This window comes from Trichogramma pretiosum, unplaced genomic scaffold (assembly GCF_000599845.2).
Source record: "Trichogramma pretiosum strain Unisexual culture from Peru unplaced genomic scaffold, Tpre_2.0 scaffold44, whole genome shotgun sequence".
Taxonomy (NCBI): Eukaryota; Metazoa; Arthropoda; class Insecta; order Hymenoptera; family Trichogrammatidae; genus Trichogramma; species Trichogramma pretiosum.
This window is the reverse complement of record NW_019641632.1, coordinates 64,368-85,447: the sequence shown is the minus strand read 5'-3', so window position 1 is coordinate 85,447 and position 21,080 is coordinate 64,368. Positions and strand designations below refer to the sequence as shown.

Below are 21,080 nucleotides of genomic sequence, written 5' to 3'. Positions count from 1 at the left end.
TTTGTTATTGTATAAATAAAATCTACATTCCTATTTTTTACATTATTAAGCTGTCGTTTTATTTTCAAATCTTCTTTAATGTACTTGGTACATTGAGATAAAATGATACAGATAATCTATGGATCGTTATTACTAAAATTACTAATATCGAAGTACCCATGATAAATGACATTAATCATGATTTTTCAATTTTTTGTAAAATCATTTGATATAAAAATTATTTATGATGAAGTTTTTAATATGAGCGTTTGTTGAAGAATTTATAACGCCGTAATTTTTTTATAAAAATGCGAAATGAATTTTTTAATAATGAAACTAAAAATTAAGGAAAATTTTCAAGGGGTTAAAAGTAATTGTCAAATGGTAAAGTCAAAAACTGACCATCATTAATGTTATTATTATTATTATAATTATTATTGCTATTGTAAATTACGACTATCGAAACTTCAGAAATTAGAAGCCAAGATAATTATGCACAGGCCCGATCTAGAATTTTCGATAGTTCCTTTTCTATACGTTAGTAATACGATGAGAGCTCTGTTCTGCCTCCATGTGCCGTACAAAAAGCAAGTAGGTTTATTGTCTGGCCCTTTAAAAAGTGAACTTATTTCCGTGGATCACGAGATAAGATAATTAATATTAAGTGGAGACGACAGTAATCTGCTCACTCTTCATAAGTTGAATTAAATCGTGATAAGATCATTAAGTTGTTCATTAATTGTTCAACGAGTTATTACAGATGAAGTAAAATGAAGTAAAAATTCATTAGTGCACGCATAAGAAATTTTATTGCATCGCGCACGAACAAAGAGCCAAAGGGAACGAATGCTGTGAAATTATGGAAAAATGTCCTAGCCTAGGGAAGTATACGTGAAAATACGTTCATGTGTTTCCAAAAAATCGTAGTTCCACTTCATTTTCTTTTAACCTCGAGTTAACTTGAAACATCGAACGAACCGTTAATGAACAATCGTCGCTTTGCCTGCGTATACTCATGTCGCCGAGTCGCCACTAACTCGGCTCACTCGAGACACTCGAGCGTTCGCTTCGCAGACCAGATAGAGTATATAAGTCAGTTAGCTCTGTGCTTGCTCACAGTCTCGACTCTCGATAACGTGGGTATGGGCAAGAGCTAGAATTTCATTTCACTTCGTCTCGATAGAGCGTGTTGTCGTTTCTATCAGTAATGCTAAACTTATTGAACAATTGACTGTTAAATATCAAGTGAGCTTGTTATCATATCAGTTTTTAAAAAAAATAGTTTAATTTCTTTGCATAAATAGTGTCAAATTGTGCCATTTATTCACAGTGTAGCAACCGGGGGCATTAAAAGAACTAACCTACAAAAAGTTAAAGTGCGGCTTGAAAATATCTACAATGGATGCAATGGTCAATCAGAATGGATTAAATGGTCTGCGAAATGGATTGAATCATAACGATAATCACAGTGATGGTTTAGTGGAAAATGGTGCCCAAGGGATGAACGAAATGTACCATGGCTACATGTCACCCTCAGCAGTAGATGATAGTCCAGAATTAGACATCATCATTAGCAATGTCGTTTGTAGTTTTAGTGTTAAATGCCATTTAAATTTACGAGAAATTGCCCTCAATGGTTCTAATGTTGAATACCGAAGAGAAAATGGTTTAGTGAGAATGAAGTTTCGAAAACCCAAATGTACAGCTTCAATTCCATCTTCAGGTAAAATTACATGTACAGGAGCCAGTAGTGAATTAGAAGCAAAAATAGCTGCACGAAGATGTGCAAGAGCCCTACAGAAATTAGGATTCAACTGTAAAATTACAAATTATAGGATAGTTAACGTGTTGGGTGTATGTACAATGCCATGGAATGTAAGAATCGAATCTTTTTCTGCGCAACATAAAGACATTATCCAATATGAGCCGGAATTAGCCCCAGGAGCTGTGTATAAATTAAAAGACATAAGAGCAACGGCAAGGATATTTGCTACAGGTAAAGTTACGATTACAGCCCGTAGTATTGGTGCAGTACAAGCTGCCATCGAACACGTCTATCCATTATTATTTGAATTTCGCAAAGAGAGGTCGTCTGAAGAACAGTTGGATATAGACAGAAAAAAACTTAAAGATGTACAGTCTTACATGTCAGAAGATGAAGAAGATAGTTTACTTAGTGATATAAATTAGTCATTGCTCAAATAATATTATGATAGATATTTTGTGTACCCTAACAAATGTGTCAGATGAATTGCTACACTAGAGTTCCACCTACAGAAAACTAACCTTTAGTTTTTATGATACAAACAGTGTAGATGATAACCCTGTTTCTATATGGACTCATTACAGCTATAAATCAAATTCAAGATGAAAAAATATTGACATGAATTGATTTAAATTTTACTAGGATCAAAAGACAACATTTTTGATTTTTAGTGAAATACTTTTGACAACACATCATAGTTTGGGAATTAATCAACTATACGATAACCAGTGGTGGTACTTTAAATGATCAAACAATTTAAAGTTTTTGGATCAGGAGCGATTGAACAAATTATCTTATATCAAAATTTATAAATTAATACCTTTGGAATACAATTAAAGTCTTGTTAACACATTGTAAAAATGATTATCAATACCTACTATTGATAAAAAGTATTCTAGGTTTTTAAAAATAATTTAATTAATAATTGTGAAAAGTAGTAAAAAGTGAAATCTTAAAGGCATTGTAATTAACGCTCATAAAATTATAAATTTAATTTATTATAATTATCATGAATGCATATTTGAGGATATTACACAATATCAAAAGTGATTTTGATAATTTTTCAGTATATATTCAAAAGTATACAAACTTTGAAAACTAACTCAATAAGATATACCATTTGGATATAGTCATGATAAATGTTTTTTTTATAACAGTTAATAAGATTCTGTGACAACATTTGCTTTGGGCAAAGGCAAACTAGAAAATTATACTAGAAATAATTGGTTGAATATAGACAACGCAAATTGAGCTCAAATTTGATCAAACAATTTTGCCAAATGACTGAGCCGTCAATGAGTGCAGATTAGATTATATTTTCCTTTGCAGTCTTTGAAACAAGAAGATACTGCCATACCAAAGAGAATCAGCACTCCGAAGAAAGACTTTAACCGTCAGGAATATTAAAAATATGCAATGGCTTCAAATACATTATTGTTGATCAAAAAAAAAATTTTGGAGCTTTCTTATTGACAATATAAGTCTTTTTTAAGATAAAAGATAGAATTATTATATATTTATTTTGATATTTTTTAAGATTGTGCGTGTATAATTAATTTTGTAACTTATGCAAATTATTGGATTGTTTTCATTTTTCTTTAACTATTATTTTTTGAATTAGAATTATCAAAAGCCTAATTTTAAATTTACTTTCTTTTTATTAAGAAAATTATTGGTTTAGTTCAAAAATATTTTTCAAAATAAGTTAAATGTACATTAGAATTCAAGAATTTACTTATAAAATAAGTGCATAAAGTGACATTTCCAGTATGTGCAGTTTTTCACTCTCATATGTAAACAACTACATTATAGGAGTACATCAAATCCTATTTTTTCAAAAGTGATTAAAAAGACAGGTGTTCACTAGCTTTGTGTGTAAGGAGTGCAAGTTTAAAACACTCATGTTAAACATTTTTTTATATGTTATGTAAATACACTATGAATGTGTTTTTAATGGTTTTTGTCAAATATTTTAAAAAATTGATTTGTAAATAATAAAAAAGTAATTGTTTGCAGTAACATAAACCTTGGTATTATTCATTTATCTATTATGAATTGAACAGATTATTCAATTGGAACGGATAAGACACAACTTACCATAAAAATTTAATTTATATTTTTTGTACCTTTCAAATTAAAAATATTTTTTCACTATAAACTATATACTTCAGTAATCATAGGGTAAATATACAATTGTAATGTTAGAGATGTCCGAAACAGCTGCAATGCAGGCTGCATTTTATCTTGAGGTATTTTGGGACTAGACACAAGGGGAGCACATTTTATACAAGGTTCTCTACTTGACAGATGTATGATTTTATTCTTTTTTTATTGAATAACACAATAAATATCTTGAATATTGGGTAAAATATTGGTTTCTGCCACAATGTTTGACAGCCATCTTTTCAAAAATCTAAATAAAAAAATATTTTTACATCACTATACAAGGCAACATAGATAAGGTAGATGAAAAAAAAATGTATTACAATTTAATAGTTTTTATTTTTAGAAAAATAACCATTTGATAGAAAAAATTAATTTAAAATTTGAAATGTATCAAAAAACTTGAAAATGAAATTGCTTATTTCTTTTCCATTATTTACTGAAAGTCGGTGTTATTAGCAAATTTTGTAATGAAAATTGAAAGATAAATATTTACGTAAGTTTAAAATATAATAAAAAGTCATTTACTATTAACACAATGGCAAGTCAACGAAAGACACATTTTCGGTTAAGAATTAGAAATTCATCTCAGATTAATTCATTAGTTAATCTGAATTATTAATCTAAATCGAAAAATAATCATCACAATTATACTTATTACATAATTAACAATACATTAAATATTCTTTTCAAGTTTACAACAATATCTTATTGCATACATCGGTGTTTCTATTTAAAATGTATTTCTACCAACCTGTAACAATCATACTATACAAATTCATATGGTACATCGTCTTTTGACATATCATTATAGTAATACCTAAAATATATACAGATCTATATTCTATGAAAACATAAAAATATCTTTACTTGGTATTTTCATTTAAATGGTACGCAACTTTGATTTACGAGAAAGTTATTTTCAGTTTCAGTCATCTAAGGCTCTTGAGAGAAATGCAATAGCCTAAAAAAGATGGCCAATATGTGTTCATTACAATAAAAAATTTACATTAATCGACGATTTTTAAAATTTACACTTTAAGTCAACAATATTTTCTGATTCCTTTTGTACTTGAAATATTAAATTATGTATATGCTACCAATATGCAAAGAATCTTACATTCTAATTATTAAATTTTAGTGTCTTTGTTTCATTCAATTTGAACGTTATGATTTGCGATAAGGAACGAAACTCAGTAATAGATGAGGATCATTAAAGGTTTGCATGAACTTCAAAATAATGGGTACGATCCTGCAAACTTATTTCCCACATAGAAACCTTCTTTAACGCGGAGTGGACGGTACTGGATTTAGTTGATTGGACATGTAGCAGCAATAGCAGGGAGCTTCTAACTCAGCTGTTCTGTAAAATTGAAAAATGTTCATGAAATAAACCCTACTCAATTTTTTTAATATGCAATTAAAACTTTACCTCAAACGAAACTGAGGTAATTGAAATAGTGTTCTATTGTTGGGCGAATTGCTGCTTTGACTGCTAGTGCTTGTACTATCCCACTCGTGAATCCATCGCTAGAGTTGTGAGCTTCCAGTACTAATACTTGAAGGAGTTTGACTTACCGTAGTAGCCTTTTCGACCCGTCTGTCTGCGGTCTCTCTAAAAATTTTATAAATATTACGTCGTGGATCGGCTCAAGCGGAAAAAGTACGGAATGATGAATGATTGTTTTAACATACTCTTTTCGATCGAAGGAAGGTGATGAACTGCTTTCCTCCGAAAAGTTACGCACCTTAAATCCAGTATAACTTGTTCTCGATGAATTCGATGTGCTTACACTTGAACGCTTTTGCAAATCAGATGACATTTCGCTCGTGCTTTCAGAATTATCTTCAATTATCAAACACGTTTCTACCATTGCTTCCAAACAGTTTACAAATAATTCTGCATTCTCGGCTGTACGGTTACACTACAATGATGAATTTTAGATTAACTTATATTGAAAAAAAGATTTTTTGCGAAAATTGATATGGAATTACTTTTGAAAATGGTCCAGCGAATCGCCATAATCCCCCGAAACCACAACTTTGCAAATTATGGAGTTGTTGCTGATTTGTATCTTCGCAAGCAATCATATTTTCTATGATAGCTTGTACCGATCCGAGAATTTCTCGATCGTGACAGCTGGCAAGAACTGTATTTATCTTTCCGTCGAGCAACGTGTGACTGCAAATTATTATTTATTTTAATAGTATACATAGTTTTTGTTACTAATTTACCAAATTTTTGTAAGTGGAAAGTATAAATTACTTACATAACGGAAAAAACTTTGGGAAAAACAATCGAAGCTTCAGCAAGATATTCATAGAGAATTCTCGTCTCACTGTCGTCAGTTGAGTATTTCACTAAGGTTGCCAACACAGTCATAACTAATTTTTGAGTAGCAAAATCCGTGAGAATATCAGGATCGAATAAAACGTTGTTTTCGTTGCTCACGCTGACTCGAGTACTTCGATTCTAGAAAATTCAAATGAATCTCAAAATCATTGAAGCTTAATTTGACTGTAAATTGTTACAATAAAATAAATGCACCGATAGTAACATAAAAATGGAGATCATTTTTTTTATCAAGAGAAAATTGAACATTTGATTGAAAAACATTTTTTTAATAACGCTATTTATTAATAGTACTTACTGGTTTTTGTTCGGAATCATCATTATTTTTCATTTCCTTTGACGACGGCACAGACAGTGAGCGCTGCATTTTAAATAAAATCCGTCCAGCCTTGTTAGTGATTTAATTTTTGTTTTTGATTTGATCATAAGTATATTTTCATGATCAAAATGGTGACATTTGTATCATATGATGGTATAGCAATCCAGGCAGATATAAATGGAAGAAATAGACATCGATTTCATGGATAACACATAAAAATGAAAAAATCATTCAATTTATAAACTTAAGAATATAATAATTAATATATAATTTGCAAGAATAATTTAACAAACATATTAAAATTTGACTTTGATGAACTGGACATTTAATTTATTTATGAATGAATTCATTTGTCATAAATTTAATTAAATAAATACACGACTTTCAAAAAAATAAATTCATAAATGAAACTAAGAGTTAATTGATTAATTTTACTTTACACAAATTAAAATATTTTTCAAAGGGTGAAATTTTAAGTTCACGTTTCAAATCTTACCTGGTGGTGTGGATATTGATGCTTTTGTTGTCGAGCCTGAGTTATAGCTGCTTGATCTAAAATATCCCACGACTTTTGTCTGATATTTGCCGGCATTCTTGTGTTACCAGCAATGATCTAAAGTAAAAAATAGTTCTGATTAATTTCATTAGAAAATAGAATAAGAGAATTTCTTTGTGGAAAGAATTCTTACACCAGGTGTATCTGGATTTTCCATGAAGTCAGTACTTCCAGATTCGCCTAAACTACGATTAAGAGATCTTCTTGTGTGACATCTACTTCTTACTTCGTCCGAGACTGCAACTAATGCTGTAAATAATAATTGTTTTTAAGTATTAAACTAAGATAAAATCATTCACAAAGTAATAAAATTAATCGTACCAGCCAAGTAAGCCACGCTATCAGGTGTGACTTCAAATTTATCCCTTCTTAATGGTTTAGCAATAATGCTAAGAAGCATAGTCAAAACGCGAGTGGTTCTTGTGACAGTCGTTGGTATGGGATGGCGAAATCCTTTGAGTAGATGACCAACCAAAGCAAAATGAAAATTAGATTTGAATGAAAGCCCGACTGCATTGTCCAATTGTTTAAAATGCCATTCGAGGGGTTCACGCGTCGACATCATTACTCGTTCAAAAGAATTGTTGTCAAATATACCCTGCGAATCTAACATATGCAAATTCTGTTCTAATAATGCAAGCCCACATGCATATAAAGCAGCATCATCTAATTGAAGAACTGAAGTGGCCACCCAAAATATATAACGGTGAATCGAGGAATCCTAAAAGGTTGAAGTAAAAATTGCGTAAAAATAAAAAAAAATTTTTTTCAAAAATTTCAAGTTTTTTCATTTTATTTACTTTTTATAGTTATTAATAATACTCACGGGACGAAGAAGTGGTTGTAGCCGCGTTAAGCACATGATAATAGCTTCTAGTAGCGTTATATCATTGAAATCTTCAAGAGCTTTTACTAAAATTTTTAAGAGTTGTTTGATATCTTTATCAGTAGCTGTTTTACTAATGCAACCAAAAACAATAAGAGCACGAGGCTGTAAAGCTGGATTATAGTGAAATGCAAAACCCCTGGCTAGACTTGTCCATGTCTTTAACCACTCACATCGAGGTATGTCTCGCATGCAAGCTTCCATTATTTCTAAAAGTGCATCAGTGATAACTTCTAAATTAGTCAACGAAAGTCTTTCTCTGTCAGAGTGATTACGTTCATTTACAAACCACTTATCGTTTGTATGTCGATAACTTGATCTAAAATTAATGCACATGAAATATTGAGAGTTAAAAGAGTGATTAAGTCAAAATTTTGTTTGAAAATAAAATCACATGGGATATCAACCTGAATGCAGTGACAGCAGCTGATTTTACTTTGCTAATGCCAAAAAGCAAGTAGAATTTAGGAAGAGAAAATTCGTCGAGACTCATTCGCAAAACTTTATATGTTTCCTCGGAGAACGATGGTGCATTGCAGGTACACAGTGAATGGATAATATTGATGACGAGACCATGAGTTGAGGCTCGCATACTCAAACTGCCCGAACAGACAAGAAATGTGACAATGTGAAAAAGGTACGGTAGGTGTTTGCCCACATCCAAACAGTTATTGAAGGAAAGCATAAGTAAGTAACGCGCAAGTATGGCTATGTCATCCCATAAATTATGCTGCTCAAGTAAATTTGTAGGTGAAATGCACGTTCTATCTATGACTCTGTGTAATCGAGAGATAACTTTTTTTCCAACTAATTGGACATTGCCCGACGCCAACGCTACCGCTGTATCAGCCATAATTTCAACCATAGGAGAACCAAGTCCTGAACATTCACTACGTTTAATAAAATTGTCAAGTACTGTATCAATAAGTTCAGGTAATCTTCCTGTTGTAAAAATGTCAAATAATGTAGTTTGTAATAACATTAATACAGAAGAAAAAAGTACGTTGCATGTAACTTACCTATAGTACTCCAGATTTTTGCTTGTACACTTGGATACATTTCAACTTCTTCGATGGTCAAAGTAATCAATTTTTCTAGAATTTGAGAAACTTTTTGACGTTTACCTTCGTCGCAAGGCTTGTGAAATCGGACAAGATTTTTAAGCCACGGAGTCATGTATTCAAGACAAAGATGCTTCAATTCAATAGACGATTGACGAAAACCTTGAATACATTCTTCAAGAAATTCAAGAGTTAAATGTGGATCGTTCGCTGCTAAAGTTTCACTTAGATTTTTAATAAATATTGTATTGTTTGATGGTATGCAGAGCCCAGATGTTTCGAGCAGTTGACCTTCAATTTTGAGATCAAAAGTGGCAGTAAGAGCGCATAATTGATTATAAGCTGCGGTACGTAGATTGGGATCAGAACTACCCAAATTAAGTAAGGCCATATTCAACAGAGTTCCTGGAACATCTTTTGGCCTTATTTTTGAATGTACTGACATATTGTCTGGTTGTGAGAGCTCCCATCTAAAAAAAAGACACGTTGAAAAAATATTGAACAACCATTGGAATAACGATTCGGTAATAATTGGGAAAACTGTTGTATGACTAAAGAAAGCTAAAAAAATTCACCTGTTACGTATGTGAACGATTGATTGCACGATGCTATCACAGTCATTGTGAATGAATGATAGAGGTCCTGCCTCGTTTGATATTGTTAAGGTAAATTGATTATCATCGACTAAACAGACTTCTTCGATTTCTGAGGCGTAATATACATCGTTGAGTAACACTTGATGTGAGAGAACTTTGCATTTTTCAGAAGAGGTGATCTGAATAGCAGTAGGACCAACCTTGATGTACACTTTTGTATCTTTGTGGGAAAGCTTTAGCGCACTACTAAAAACCTTGAGATCTTCATCAAGAGATAAAGTGGCACCCGGTAATTTTTGCTGCTCGGCATCAATGAAATCATTCAATCTGTTAGGGCCATCCACGAATACAATTTTTCGATTTCCTTTTAAAGGTACTAATATGCGATCGTGAAACTTAGTATATTCACGAACCCAATTATTGCAATTGTAGATGTATACTGTATTAACATTTTCGTAGGCAAATTCTGGTAGCACGTAAAACCATTTTTGCAAGAATTCAGCACGAAAACGATTTTCCGAACAAGTGTGCGTAAAATCAATTACAAGATCGAATGGTGCATGGCAAAAGGGCTTGAGCGATAATAGTACGTGGTAAATTAATAAATCACCATTGGTTTCTCCAATCCTGAAATCGATTTTTTTAATGTTAATTAAATTATAAATTTTAAAACGAATACGTTTGGTAATAAAATGTTGCATACTTAAATCTTCTCGCGATATAATAAAAAACCGGATAGCCTAATTTGCTTGTACCAGCTTGATAAAAGATATTTAGGCTTTTTATGCTCTTAAATTCATCTTTCTCGTGCATATTGTGTTTCACCATGATTTCTTCAAAATTTGTTGATGACATATCAATACTTGACCATCTAGCATAAGATGATGAAAAGAGTAAGCTGAAAACATACCCGGGATGGAAAAAGATTTATATTTGATCCAAACAAAAGTAAGTAGAAATCTGATACTCACTGTGAATCAATTGGTTTGTGTTCAGGAGGTCCAAGATATGCCAATAAGGTAGCCATTTTATCAAATGGCCTTCTACCGACTGATTTATAATCTCGACTACTGCTGAGATAATCGCCAATACGTTCTTGATGATTCCACAACAATCTGTGAAGGGCCAATACATTGGCATCAGAGACAAAGGACATGGGATGGTTCGTTTGTTCGACTGTCTCACAATCAGAAGCGATTTGAATGAAGAAACGACGAGCAATTTCAAAATTAGCGCGCAAAAAGTTATTGAATGCTAACATGTGTTGTTCTTTACTAAATTCGACATGATTAGCAATATTCTGCAGAATCTTTGATACGAGCATCAAACCACGTTTTACTGAAGTAGGTACAACTTTATTAACTATGCCTGTTTCTTTGGGTGAAACAATAGCTGGATTTATGAAACGAAGAAAAATAACGGTTCCTACAGCGCCAATATTATTTTGGGGACACTGAGGAAATCGTTTACTTAAAACTTGATACAGACAATGGCACATGGAACGCAATTGTGATGGAAATCTAACGAAAAAATTTATAATTAATACATAAAAGATAAATAATAAATAATTAAAAATTATATTTATATCAATTACTTGTCAGCAGATGAAACTATTGCATCAAACACTTTTTGTGTGAGTGCTATTAAATTTTTTCCATTCTGTTCAATATCTTCATTGGGATCGATTCTAGCACTATCCACTTCAAAACTTGTTGTTGTATCAGATAGGAGAGGTGTAATAAGAGGTTCTAATAAATTCTGAAGATAGCTTGCACCATATATTTTGAAGCAAAAAGCCATTATTTTACTACCTAGGCTATTGCCACGAAATAAAGTTTGCATGCTATCGGAAACCTCAACTTCGCGATAGAACATGTTCCACAAAAGAGGTGAAAGAAGATGTTTAGCATCGAATAAGGTGACAAACACTCGAGCTAATTCATCCATTTGATTCGTGGTTACTACATAAGCCAAAGCCATGGCAATGGGTAATTCTCCTTTATCACTTATCATTGTGACTAATTGAACAAGCTGCTCAAAACGATCAGCCAATACAGTTTCCGCTAGCGTATCAAATTCCGTTCCTTGTTGAAGTATCTTCGTCAAAACTTCCATGAAAGCTGCTCTTGTCTGAAGATCTCTGTTATAACCCAAACCTGTGTTGACAAAATATTGAGCTTACAGTTCATTTAAAACAAATACTTTAAAATTTCAAAATATTTTCTTACCAATGGAATGCATTAAACCACTGTCGATATTTGCACTTAGCAGATTGCTCATGGCTTGAATAGTGGAATTTCTTAAAGCTGATAACTTAGCACTTGTTATTACTGGTTTTCCATCGGTTTCTTTTTCTTGTTCACTCGCCGAGTTACAATCGTTCAATAAATTCATGAACAACGTGAAATATTTTAAAAACAATTGAGATTTGGCTTCCATTAGATCACCTCGGTCTGATTCTTCTGGTTGAAGGGGAAGACCAAGGAGTAAGGCTCCCACTGCCTCCATGCACGCCTGATCTAAATCTCTGAAGGATTGCATACTTAGGTGTAGTAGATGTAACAGAGATTTGAGTGATAACATAAAAAAAAAGGAAAAAAAAATAAAAATAAACAGAATTCAAAAAATGATGAAAGAATAAATGGTTCATAAACAATCGTCGACGTTCGAAAACTTGAAGGTAAAAAATTATTGCATGATAGTTTTATAAACACAAATTTTGTAGTAACCATCATATAATCATTATTAAAAATAACATTTACCTTGTTATGGTGGCATTATCAACATTGCCTGTAGGCGTAATAATATTCGTTGACCCTAAAATCCAATCTGTAAGATATTCTACTAATTTATTCCGAAATTTCATTTCCTGCCTAAAAGCCAAATCATCTCGGCGCTTCATCATGACTTCGACTAGTTGACAAAGTTTCGTTTTAATGTGTATAGAAGAAATTGTCATATCCAGATGACGAACATAACGAACTATCGCTAAAGTCATGCCTTCAATGCTTGTTATGCCAAGATATTCTGATGGTTCATCATTTTTAGTGTCAAGAACGTTTTTCATTATAAATATTATGTGCTCGATAAATTGAGTGTTTATATCTGTGAGTATCACTTGTCCTTGTGGATCAAAAAATTTTTCGACGATATTTTTAATCTGGTCAAAAAGAATTGGGTACAAAGCTGGGCTCATTTCATGACCAACAAGTTCTTTAACATGTTTTTGAATCTAAAAAAATGATTTGATTGTAATTTCAATGATGCAAAACGTAAATAAACCATCATTTTCAAAACAAAAAGTTACCTGTAGGCCAAATTTTTCATTGTTACAAATTAAAAGTCTTAAAAGATTGAAGACGAATTGAGTAACAGGGCAATATTGAAGATCTTGATTAGAGTTCGAAATTGTTGATATGGTATCTAATTTTGATCCTTTTTTGCTGTCTGGGGTTAGTGACAAATTCGACAATGGTCTAGTTGGTGACGTTCGTTGCAAACAAACACCACCAAGAGCGCACAAAAAACCTGTCATATTTGCCCACTCATTGATTTGATCTTCAAGCTCGTGTTCTGAGTTTTGATGAGAGGCGCGGCGTTTGCCTGCGCCACGATAAAATGATTCCGTTTGCCCTTCTTCAGCCTTTGACTTTGGATAATTGGTCAAATTGCGTGAAGCCTGGTCCCAGTTTCGAAATGTCTCTGCCCATGCCTAAACGTAAATAGTATTTAAAGTATTAAAAATGATATTCAATAGTCGATTACATAACTTAATTTTTAACTTACAGGTTGAACGCCATTGCTCATATGTTCAATTTTTCGAAGAAGAGCCATAATTCTCTTTTGTAAAGCTGCACGACCTAAAAAATCAAACAATTATTTTTGTAATATAGTAGAAAAAGTTGGACATAAAACTAAATTTTTCGTGATTTTTTTTTTCTCTGAGACTTATTTTTACATGACATTGTAGTAACTTTTTAACAATCAGTGAGCAATTACAAGCACACATTTTGTATCTTGCTAGATAACTGGAAAACCTATCAATTTAAATACGTGACCGATTTAAAATAATTGCAATTATTGCAAAAAATTGTACATATAACTTTAATAATTTATTGATAGGTTTATATTCATTTTTATAACAGAAAACTATAATGGCACAGAATGAATGTGTGCAGCGAAATTAGCATGAAGGGTTTCTAATTATTAATTTAAAACTTGTTTCATTTATGAACACTATACCAAAACTCACCATGATTGTGCTCATAAAAACCAATCCTACTTTCTCCGCTGGCTGTTATGAAATTTATTTTTTAGATTCGTAACGTGTACGAATTTACAGTTAGTAATAAGATATATCGTAAAAATAAATTCTTACCAGTGGTCAAAATGGTAGATGCTCGAGCTAGTTCAACAAATAAGTGATAGTTTGGCAGTAAAGTAGTAACAGCTACTTCGTCACTACCGCAACGTATTTCTGCCTCCTCGCAAAGTAACGAAAAACAAGACATAGATACCAAAACAGCTTCCATATCTATACTCCATAAGTACATGAAGAATACAATCTGCATTAAAAGAATAGATTATTATCTTATTATAAGAATAACTTTAAAACGTTGTGCTGAAATTTACCTCTAGTTTAATATGTGCCTGTTTACATATGTTTATTTGACTACCAACATTAGCAAGCTCTTTATTTTGCGATAAAAATATATTGCGACAAATGAGTATTTCCCGTAGCCATTTCAGAATGTCCGTATAATTGACAATTTGATGTTGAATGAGTTTTTGAGATATAGAGAAAAGAACTTGGGAGCTTACATCCCAAAAAGTATTTATTGGAGCTTCAGGATTCCATGTTTTAATTCTATCATGATGATAGAGAACGAGGAGAGCCTCCATTGCTTCATTAGCCACATCTGGCATATTCAATTGGTGCACCAGTGATACTAGACCATTTATTAATTCTAATGTCGCACTTTGAATTTCATGTCCAGCTTTTCCCTGGTTCTAGAAGAAAATGAATCAAAATTTCAATATCAAATTAATATTCAGCTCTTTTAATCATAGATACTCAAAGCACTTACACTGAGCATGAGCATTGGATCGGCATGTATCAATTTAACAAGCCAAAAAAGCAAATTTTTATAACTAGCAATTTCTTCTCCTTTGTCTTTGTATTTACTTTGCTCTTTACTTTTTAAAGTTAAACTTTGAATCATTCTTAATGGTGTATGAGATATGCAATTTTGGGTGACCTTATTCAAAGTATCTGTGAACATACTTCGCAAATCGGCACTCCGCGAGTAAACGAGATCGATTTGCGGCCACCATGGCAGTCTGGGCTGTGTTACAATTCTGAAATAATGGATTTTCGTGTCGATAATAAGATCTAATATTCCAAGAATAAAATGGAAAAAAATTGTTCTAACCTGTAGAGTGAGCTAACAAGTACATACTGATACGTCGTGGACGCATTAGGATTGAGACACACTTTAAATATTTCGTTGTTATGTGGTGATATCCGAAAACAGCTAACGAAGCCGTCGATCATTAGTTCGATGTCTTGAGTAATGAAATTCGTACCTCTTGAGAAGGGCTTACTAGGGTTAAACAATAGCGAAGTAAGGTCGTTCATAATGTGTTGAACGAGAGTAAATATGACATTACTGGAATCGGTGTTGCTGATGTAAGTCGATGCTTTGCAAAGCTTGACTCCGGTGATGGCGGCAGCCTCGACGTTCTGCCTGTTCGAGCCACCGTGCAAGCTTAGGCCTTTCTTTACGCTATCTATGAAAATCTTCTTCTTCTTGTGCTCTGGGGAGTACGGGGCGCCAGTGTCCGCGTTGACGATCTCCTCGAGTACTCTGGGCGAGAGAATCAGGAGCATCATTTGGAGCGGTCGGACCGTCGCGGCCCGTCCTTTTTTATCGGCAATGGCGTCCAATATGTCAAAAAGCTCACCACACGCTCTAACTAAATCTTCATTTTCTGTCTTTTGGATTTCAGCGAACTCTTGAGGATACGTATCCATCCAGTTCCATATGGCCTTTTCCAGTGAGCTCATGAGAACGAAGTACGCCGATTTTCTGAGCAGTCGAAATTTTTGATTTGCCTCTGTAAGTTTTTTTACGAAGATGTCAAATTTCAGTCAAAGTTCAACACTGAAGGATATTTTCTCGCTTACTTACCGCACAAGAGTCTGTGTAGTCGTTCCACGTCGACATTGATATGCTGGATGAGTTCTATATCGCTGTAATCTGGATTTTCCTCCACCGTACAAACCGACAGCTCTTGGAGCCTCGATGAAATCCGGCTGAATACCGCGTTGAAGAAATTTAAACTAAGTGCAAATAAAACTTTGCACGCTAGGTTTTTCATATGGGTGCTCTGAGGAGTATCATTGGGTAAATCTGCAAAGAAGAAATGATAATAAAATACCTTAGTTGCGACAATAATTGCCAGCTATTCTTTTTCCAACGTTAAATATATTAAGTATCAAGCGATGTGATAATCGTGAATAATGCGCGATGATATAAGTTTGCGTAAAAGCGTACAGATTAACAACACACCTATGAACTGGCAAATTTCGCGAAGAAGTATCTTGACGTTCATGGCTTCGTCGTATTTGGTGTTATCCTTGGGTTGATTGGCAAGACAGCATTCGAGGGTGTCTAGGACAATTATGATGGACTCGTAGCAGTGTCGCTCCTGGTCGGTCGAGTGGAAGCGCGCCCCAGCCACGCCGCTGAACATCATCTCGTTGACGCGCTTCAGGATGCCCGTGAGGCCCGAAATGACCAATGAAAAGCGGAAGCGCGAAATCTGGATGAGGCATTTTTTGTTCTTCTCCTCGTTCAAGCGCGTGTGCGTCGTTTGAGGCCCAGCGCGGCATGGCAGCTGCCCAACAAAAGAATTTTATTCCCATCGTTACGCGCGGGTTCGCAAACTTTTTTTCGCCTCGTCATTTAATCGTTTAGAAAATAAATTTTGTAATAACGAGATTTTCACGAACTTGGAATAGTTTTTAAAAACATTGAACATTTCTGAATTTTTCATGCCAAGTTTAAGAATGGGAAAATTTGAATAAACTCGAAACGAAGGAGATTAGTCGATTTCGCAAGCGACGACCATTGCTGAGCATGTGCATAATCGCAGGTACGCGTAAAAAGCAGTAGAGACACATTATATACGTATGCTTATATATCTCCGTGTGAATGATTTTGTGTGAATGAAAAGACAGGAGCGAAATAAGAGCGAGAGACACGCGCCGGAGGGACCTTGTCCGTGAATCATGCGCGCATCAATTGCAGCCCGAACCCATTCATGAAACTACCCCGCGCGTGCGCGCACCGTGCACAGCCCTCTTATTATTTTGCAGGCTTCTCGGCTGCCCCGAATCGCCCGCGCTCGACTTTCGTTGAGAAAATTCACGCTCAAAACGATGTTTACGCCGACTATTGAATGCTCGAATTAAATGAAAAGTTGGATCTCGTTAATTGATTATCGAATGATCGAACGAGTTATAAGCCACATTTCGATACGAAATTTTTTGTATTCATAAACTGTTGACGAGTTGCGATGCATAGGAGATATCCCAATTTCATGTATTGAACAAAATTCAAATTATTTCTCAAAGCTTTCATTTGTAAAATGAAAATAGCGTAAGGTCTAATTGTACAAGAAGCTAGAATAAATTTTGAATACGTATTATTCGTAACCAATGAAAGAAATGATTTTATGCATTGAAGGAATTTTAAAATATTTGTTCTTGCTTCATTGCTCCCATTATAAGGCTGCCACATTGAATATGGAGTAACGAAAGTCGTTCGTATTCATTGATAAGCATTCACGTACGCTATATGAAATAAAATTTTCAACGCCAGGTACGTATGCATGTGCATATAGGTGTAAGACGATCTGGGTATGGCGGGGGTGTGCGCGTTGCCGAGTCGATGTTTGCAAGTGGGTCAATGAATGGGCGCGGAACGCAGGCGCAATGACAGCACGAGGGTGGCTCAGGCTGCGTGGCTTGCCGTACATATACACACACACGCGCGCGCGTTTATATAGTTAGCATATGCGAGAAATTTTGTTGAATGTAGAACGCGCGGCTCGGCAAAGGGTGGCGTCAGCGACCGAAGGTCAAGTGAGAACCACCCGATGCATGAATGAACGGACTTTAACACAACTTCTTCTTCGACTTTTTAAAACGCCTGCTTTGGCTCGGCTCGATGCTCCAATGTAAAGATGATCGTTAAAGGTTCCGTTTCCTCTTGGCGATAGTCAAATGATTTTATAACTAATGAACGAGCAAAAAATCGAAAAGACGAAAGACGAAAAAAAAACACCAAGATAATTTCGTTGGCGTCCCGTAGCTTCAGGGAGCAAATACTTCAAAGCAGACGGCTCTGAATATCAATTTGAAAGTATGCAGTAACGAGAAGAGAAGTTAATTTTAAAGAAGTCTAGCCCATTGCGCTGCTAAAAAAAGCCAGCACCGACCAACTTCCTGAAAATCCCGACTCTTTTTCAGCCGCAAATACACTCACGCACCAACGCACACCTATCCCGCATGCGTTTGCTCGCACACTTTATATACGTATTATATTACACATGTGTAAGTCAGCATCTGGACAGGAGAAAAGAAGACGAGAAACAAAAAGGGAGAGAGGAGACAAAAACAGGAAGATCAGCCCCTTCACTTCCTTCGTCTATGTAATTAATGAATCAAGAGGTTGACGTATGTAAAATAGAAATTGCAGTAAATTAAGGGTCATTTGTCTCACCTGTTCCTCAAAACGACCCATCAATGCGACAGCCCATTCACCGGGCTTCTGAGTGCCCATTCTGTACTATCTGCGAGAATTACGCACTCGTCGACGCAGAAAGATGGATTTTTCGTACGGATGCGTTAGGCGGGCTTCTTCCTCGCCGTCGTTGTTGTTGCCTTGCGTGCCCGCGACTTCTTCATATTTTATCCCTTCCTTGTCTCCTCTCGGTTTAATTCTCACACCACCTCGTCGAATCGTTCATCCGCTGCTTCTACGACGAATACATTTTTTTTATTTTTCGATAAATATTTTTGTTCACTTTTTAGCGCTTCGGTGTATAAGATTTGATAACATTTCACGCAGTAGCAAAATTGTGCTTGTAGTCAAACCGCAGAGGCGAGTTCAATATCAAGCGTAACGACGAACAGACAACACACCCAGTTATGAAAGACATTAATATATTTTACATGCTTTTTATGGAGATCCTCGAAATGTATTCACTTAAATTATCACTCATTACACGAATTTTCGAATTAACGAGTCGACGACTGTAAACACGGATAATAAATTTATATTGAATAAAAAGTGTCCGTTTAAATTATTTATTGCGTGTAAATATTGAAAAATAAAATTTGCTAACTATAAAATGAATAACACGCGTTGAAATTGTTAAGCCAGAGCACGGGAAAAAATGTTGGAAACAATAAGCTCGAAGTTTGTACAAATTCATTCATAGATCAATGTGAATGAGTTGATTCATAAGGTTTTATCAAAACAAGCGCTCGTAATGACATAAGCTGGGGTATGCGCTAAACCCCGACGAAGATCGTCAGGAGAGAAAGAAAAAGTTGCCAAGGACAGGAACATTATCAGAGAGGACGCAAGGCTTAGCTTTCAACGGTTCGCGCACAGCGAAAAGCTTCAACGATCCAGCTACGAGAGGTTCAACGCGTTGACGATGGGAGCCCGAATTTGAGGTTAGAAAGCGAGTCTCATTCATCGTATCTCGTGCCAAATCCGTGAAGCCTCGACGCTGCAACGAAACGAGAGATAAAGATGCAATAGACGCGTGCGACAAGGAGATCGAGCTGGGATGGACGCTTATTGCCGATGGCTCGTCGAATCGATCGTGCATGGATCGTGCAAGTCGTGTGTCGTTTTGATCCTCGATCGCGATGCCCAACGGGTAGTTATACACGTCTATCATAACAGAGGCATGCCAAATGTCGTGTGTATGTATGCGTGTGTGTATGTGCGTGTCGAGTGCCTGTAAACTAGATCGTACCTGCGATCGTTCGGGACGTTGTGCTATCACTCGAGGGGAACTAGCAGTCTCGTGAATGGATAGGAGCGAACAGGTGCCTCCGTGCGAGTCGCAGCGTTGGTCACTACTGGCGCACTCCCGGCCCTCGTGTCGTATGTGCGGAATGGACTCGTGTGCGAGAAGTGTCAATCGCCAGCAGGCCGCGGTCTCGCAGCGTCGACTGCTCCGAGTATCACTGCGGGGGTTCGATTGTATCGAGATCTCCCTGCGCCTGCCTTATTAGATTGGCTAATTTACAGCGAACCGCCATCGGCCATTGTCAAATTTCGTTCGAAATATCCATTTAACGCTCCGCGCTGCATGTGTATCGTGTGGGCCAGCTCGGCTGCAGTGTCTCCCTATACACACGCACCCAGAGGCTCATCGAGTCGTCGATCGTAAGCACAAAAGCTGACGCCCGCTATGTAGCGCTCGAGTTGTGTGATCGCGGGCCGTGACTATGCGAGCGGCGAGCTCGGGACTATCGCCAGTACTGCGCGCGGACTTGGATTCTGCAAAATTCTTGGCTACCGAATCGCTCGCAGACTCGCAGTACTACGGGCCTATATAGATATATGGTATTAACGGAAAAAGACGACTCGAGTTGTGCGCGCCCCGCAGCGCCTTATGAGCCAGCCAGTCATGAATGCGCTTGCGTCTCTATCTGTCTCTCTCTCTTGCTCACGCTTACTCTCTTATACATATCTATATGTAATGAGTGTAGTCTCCTCCAACTCCCTTGCTACAATTTCCTCAGTCCTCTATATACCTACTACTTGTAATGTACGATAGTGCCTCATGCTTGGCAGCTTGCAACTATATACTCGCAACTCCCGAATCTACATGCTTTCATAAAGATGAGATTGTACCGATGAGCGTGACCACCCGTCATTCATATTTAAATATTTACTACTGAGCTCAAAATTTTCTCAAGCTCGCCACAAACTTTCTATATAAATATTTTCTCCTGTGTGTAAATAATATGAATACCACTTAATGATCAGGTCAACTCTTCTAATTAATCGATGCATTATCAAGTTGGTAACGAAAAAAATTTTTTAGCTCAACGTTAGATGATAGGCCCAATGTTTGGCATAAAATAAGTTACGCGCGAAAAAAGATTCGGCGCAAGGTATGACAGTTGTCGAGTTTCGCAGCGCATGTCCCACTGCACCATTCATGAAAATGGTTCAGTCCGTCGTGAATGAAAGGTTCGATCCAAATAAGAATGGACTGTCATAAAATTCATAACTTCATGTATCGCGAAGTAAGTCTTTTTCTATACTTTTCTATTTTCATTATTTTATTGTGTTTAATGCAACAAT

At 35.5% G+C, this 21,080-nt stretch overlaps 2 protein-coding genes across 7 annotated transcripts; one reads left to right on the top strand and one right to left on the bottom strand.

Moving 5' to 3' along the window:
* The first annotated feature begins 1,072 nt into the window (after positions 1-1,072).
* On the top strand, positions 1,073-3,282 carry LOC106649793 (TATA box-binding protein-like protein 1). Its single transcript, XM_014367416.2, has 2 exons — positions 1,073-1,224; positions 1,310-3,282. Exon 2 carries the CDS (start codon positions 1,378-1,380, stop codon positions 2,167-2,169), a length of 792 nt encoding a protein of 263 aa, XP_014222902.1. The 5' UTR covers positions 1,073-1,224; positions 1,310-1,377; the 3' UTR covers positions 2,170-3,282.
* Positions 3,283-4,039: 757 nt separating this feature from the next.
* On the bottom strand, positions 4,040-20,236 carry LOC106649852 (neurofibromin). Of its 6 annotated transcripts, none has more exons than XM_014367521.2 (29): positions 19,738-20,236; positions 18,468-18,723; positions 16,251-16,578; positions 15,870-16,091; positions 15,111-15,795; positions 14,766-15,036; positions 14,311-14,688; positions 14,057-14,243; positions 13,931-13,972; positions 13,465-13,538; positions 12,986-13,390; positions 12,441-12,910; positions 11,907-12,220; positions 11,273-11,834; positions 10,650-11,198; positions 10,382-10,576; positions 9,658-10,305; positions 9,041-9,552; positions 8,429-8,963; positions 7,962-8,340; positions 7,457-7,856; positions 7,269-7,384; positions 7,076-7,192; positions 6,559-6,648; positions 6,178-6,380; positions 5,903-6,089; positions 5,603-5,832; positions 5,340-5,522; positions 4,040-5,270 (listed from the first exon to the last, which is right to left on the bottom strand). In XM_014367521.2, exons 2-28 carry the CDS (start codon positions 18,525-18,527, stop codon positions 5,438-5,440), a joined length of 8,244 nt encoding a protein of 2,747 aa, XP_014223007.1. In that variant the 5' UTR covers positions 18,528-18,723; positions 19,738-20,236; the 3' UTR covers positions 4,040-5,270; positions 5,340-5,437. The 6 variants fall into 6 exon arrangements, with proteins under 6 accessions (XP_014223007.1, XP_014223012.1, XP_023315065.1 ...); XM_014367526.2 differs by having other exon boundaries at positions 5,656-5,832; XM_023459297.1 differs by having other exon boundaries at positions 6,559-6,621.
* Positions 20,237-21,080: the final 844 nt, after the last annotated feature.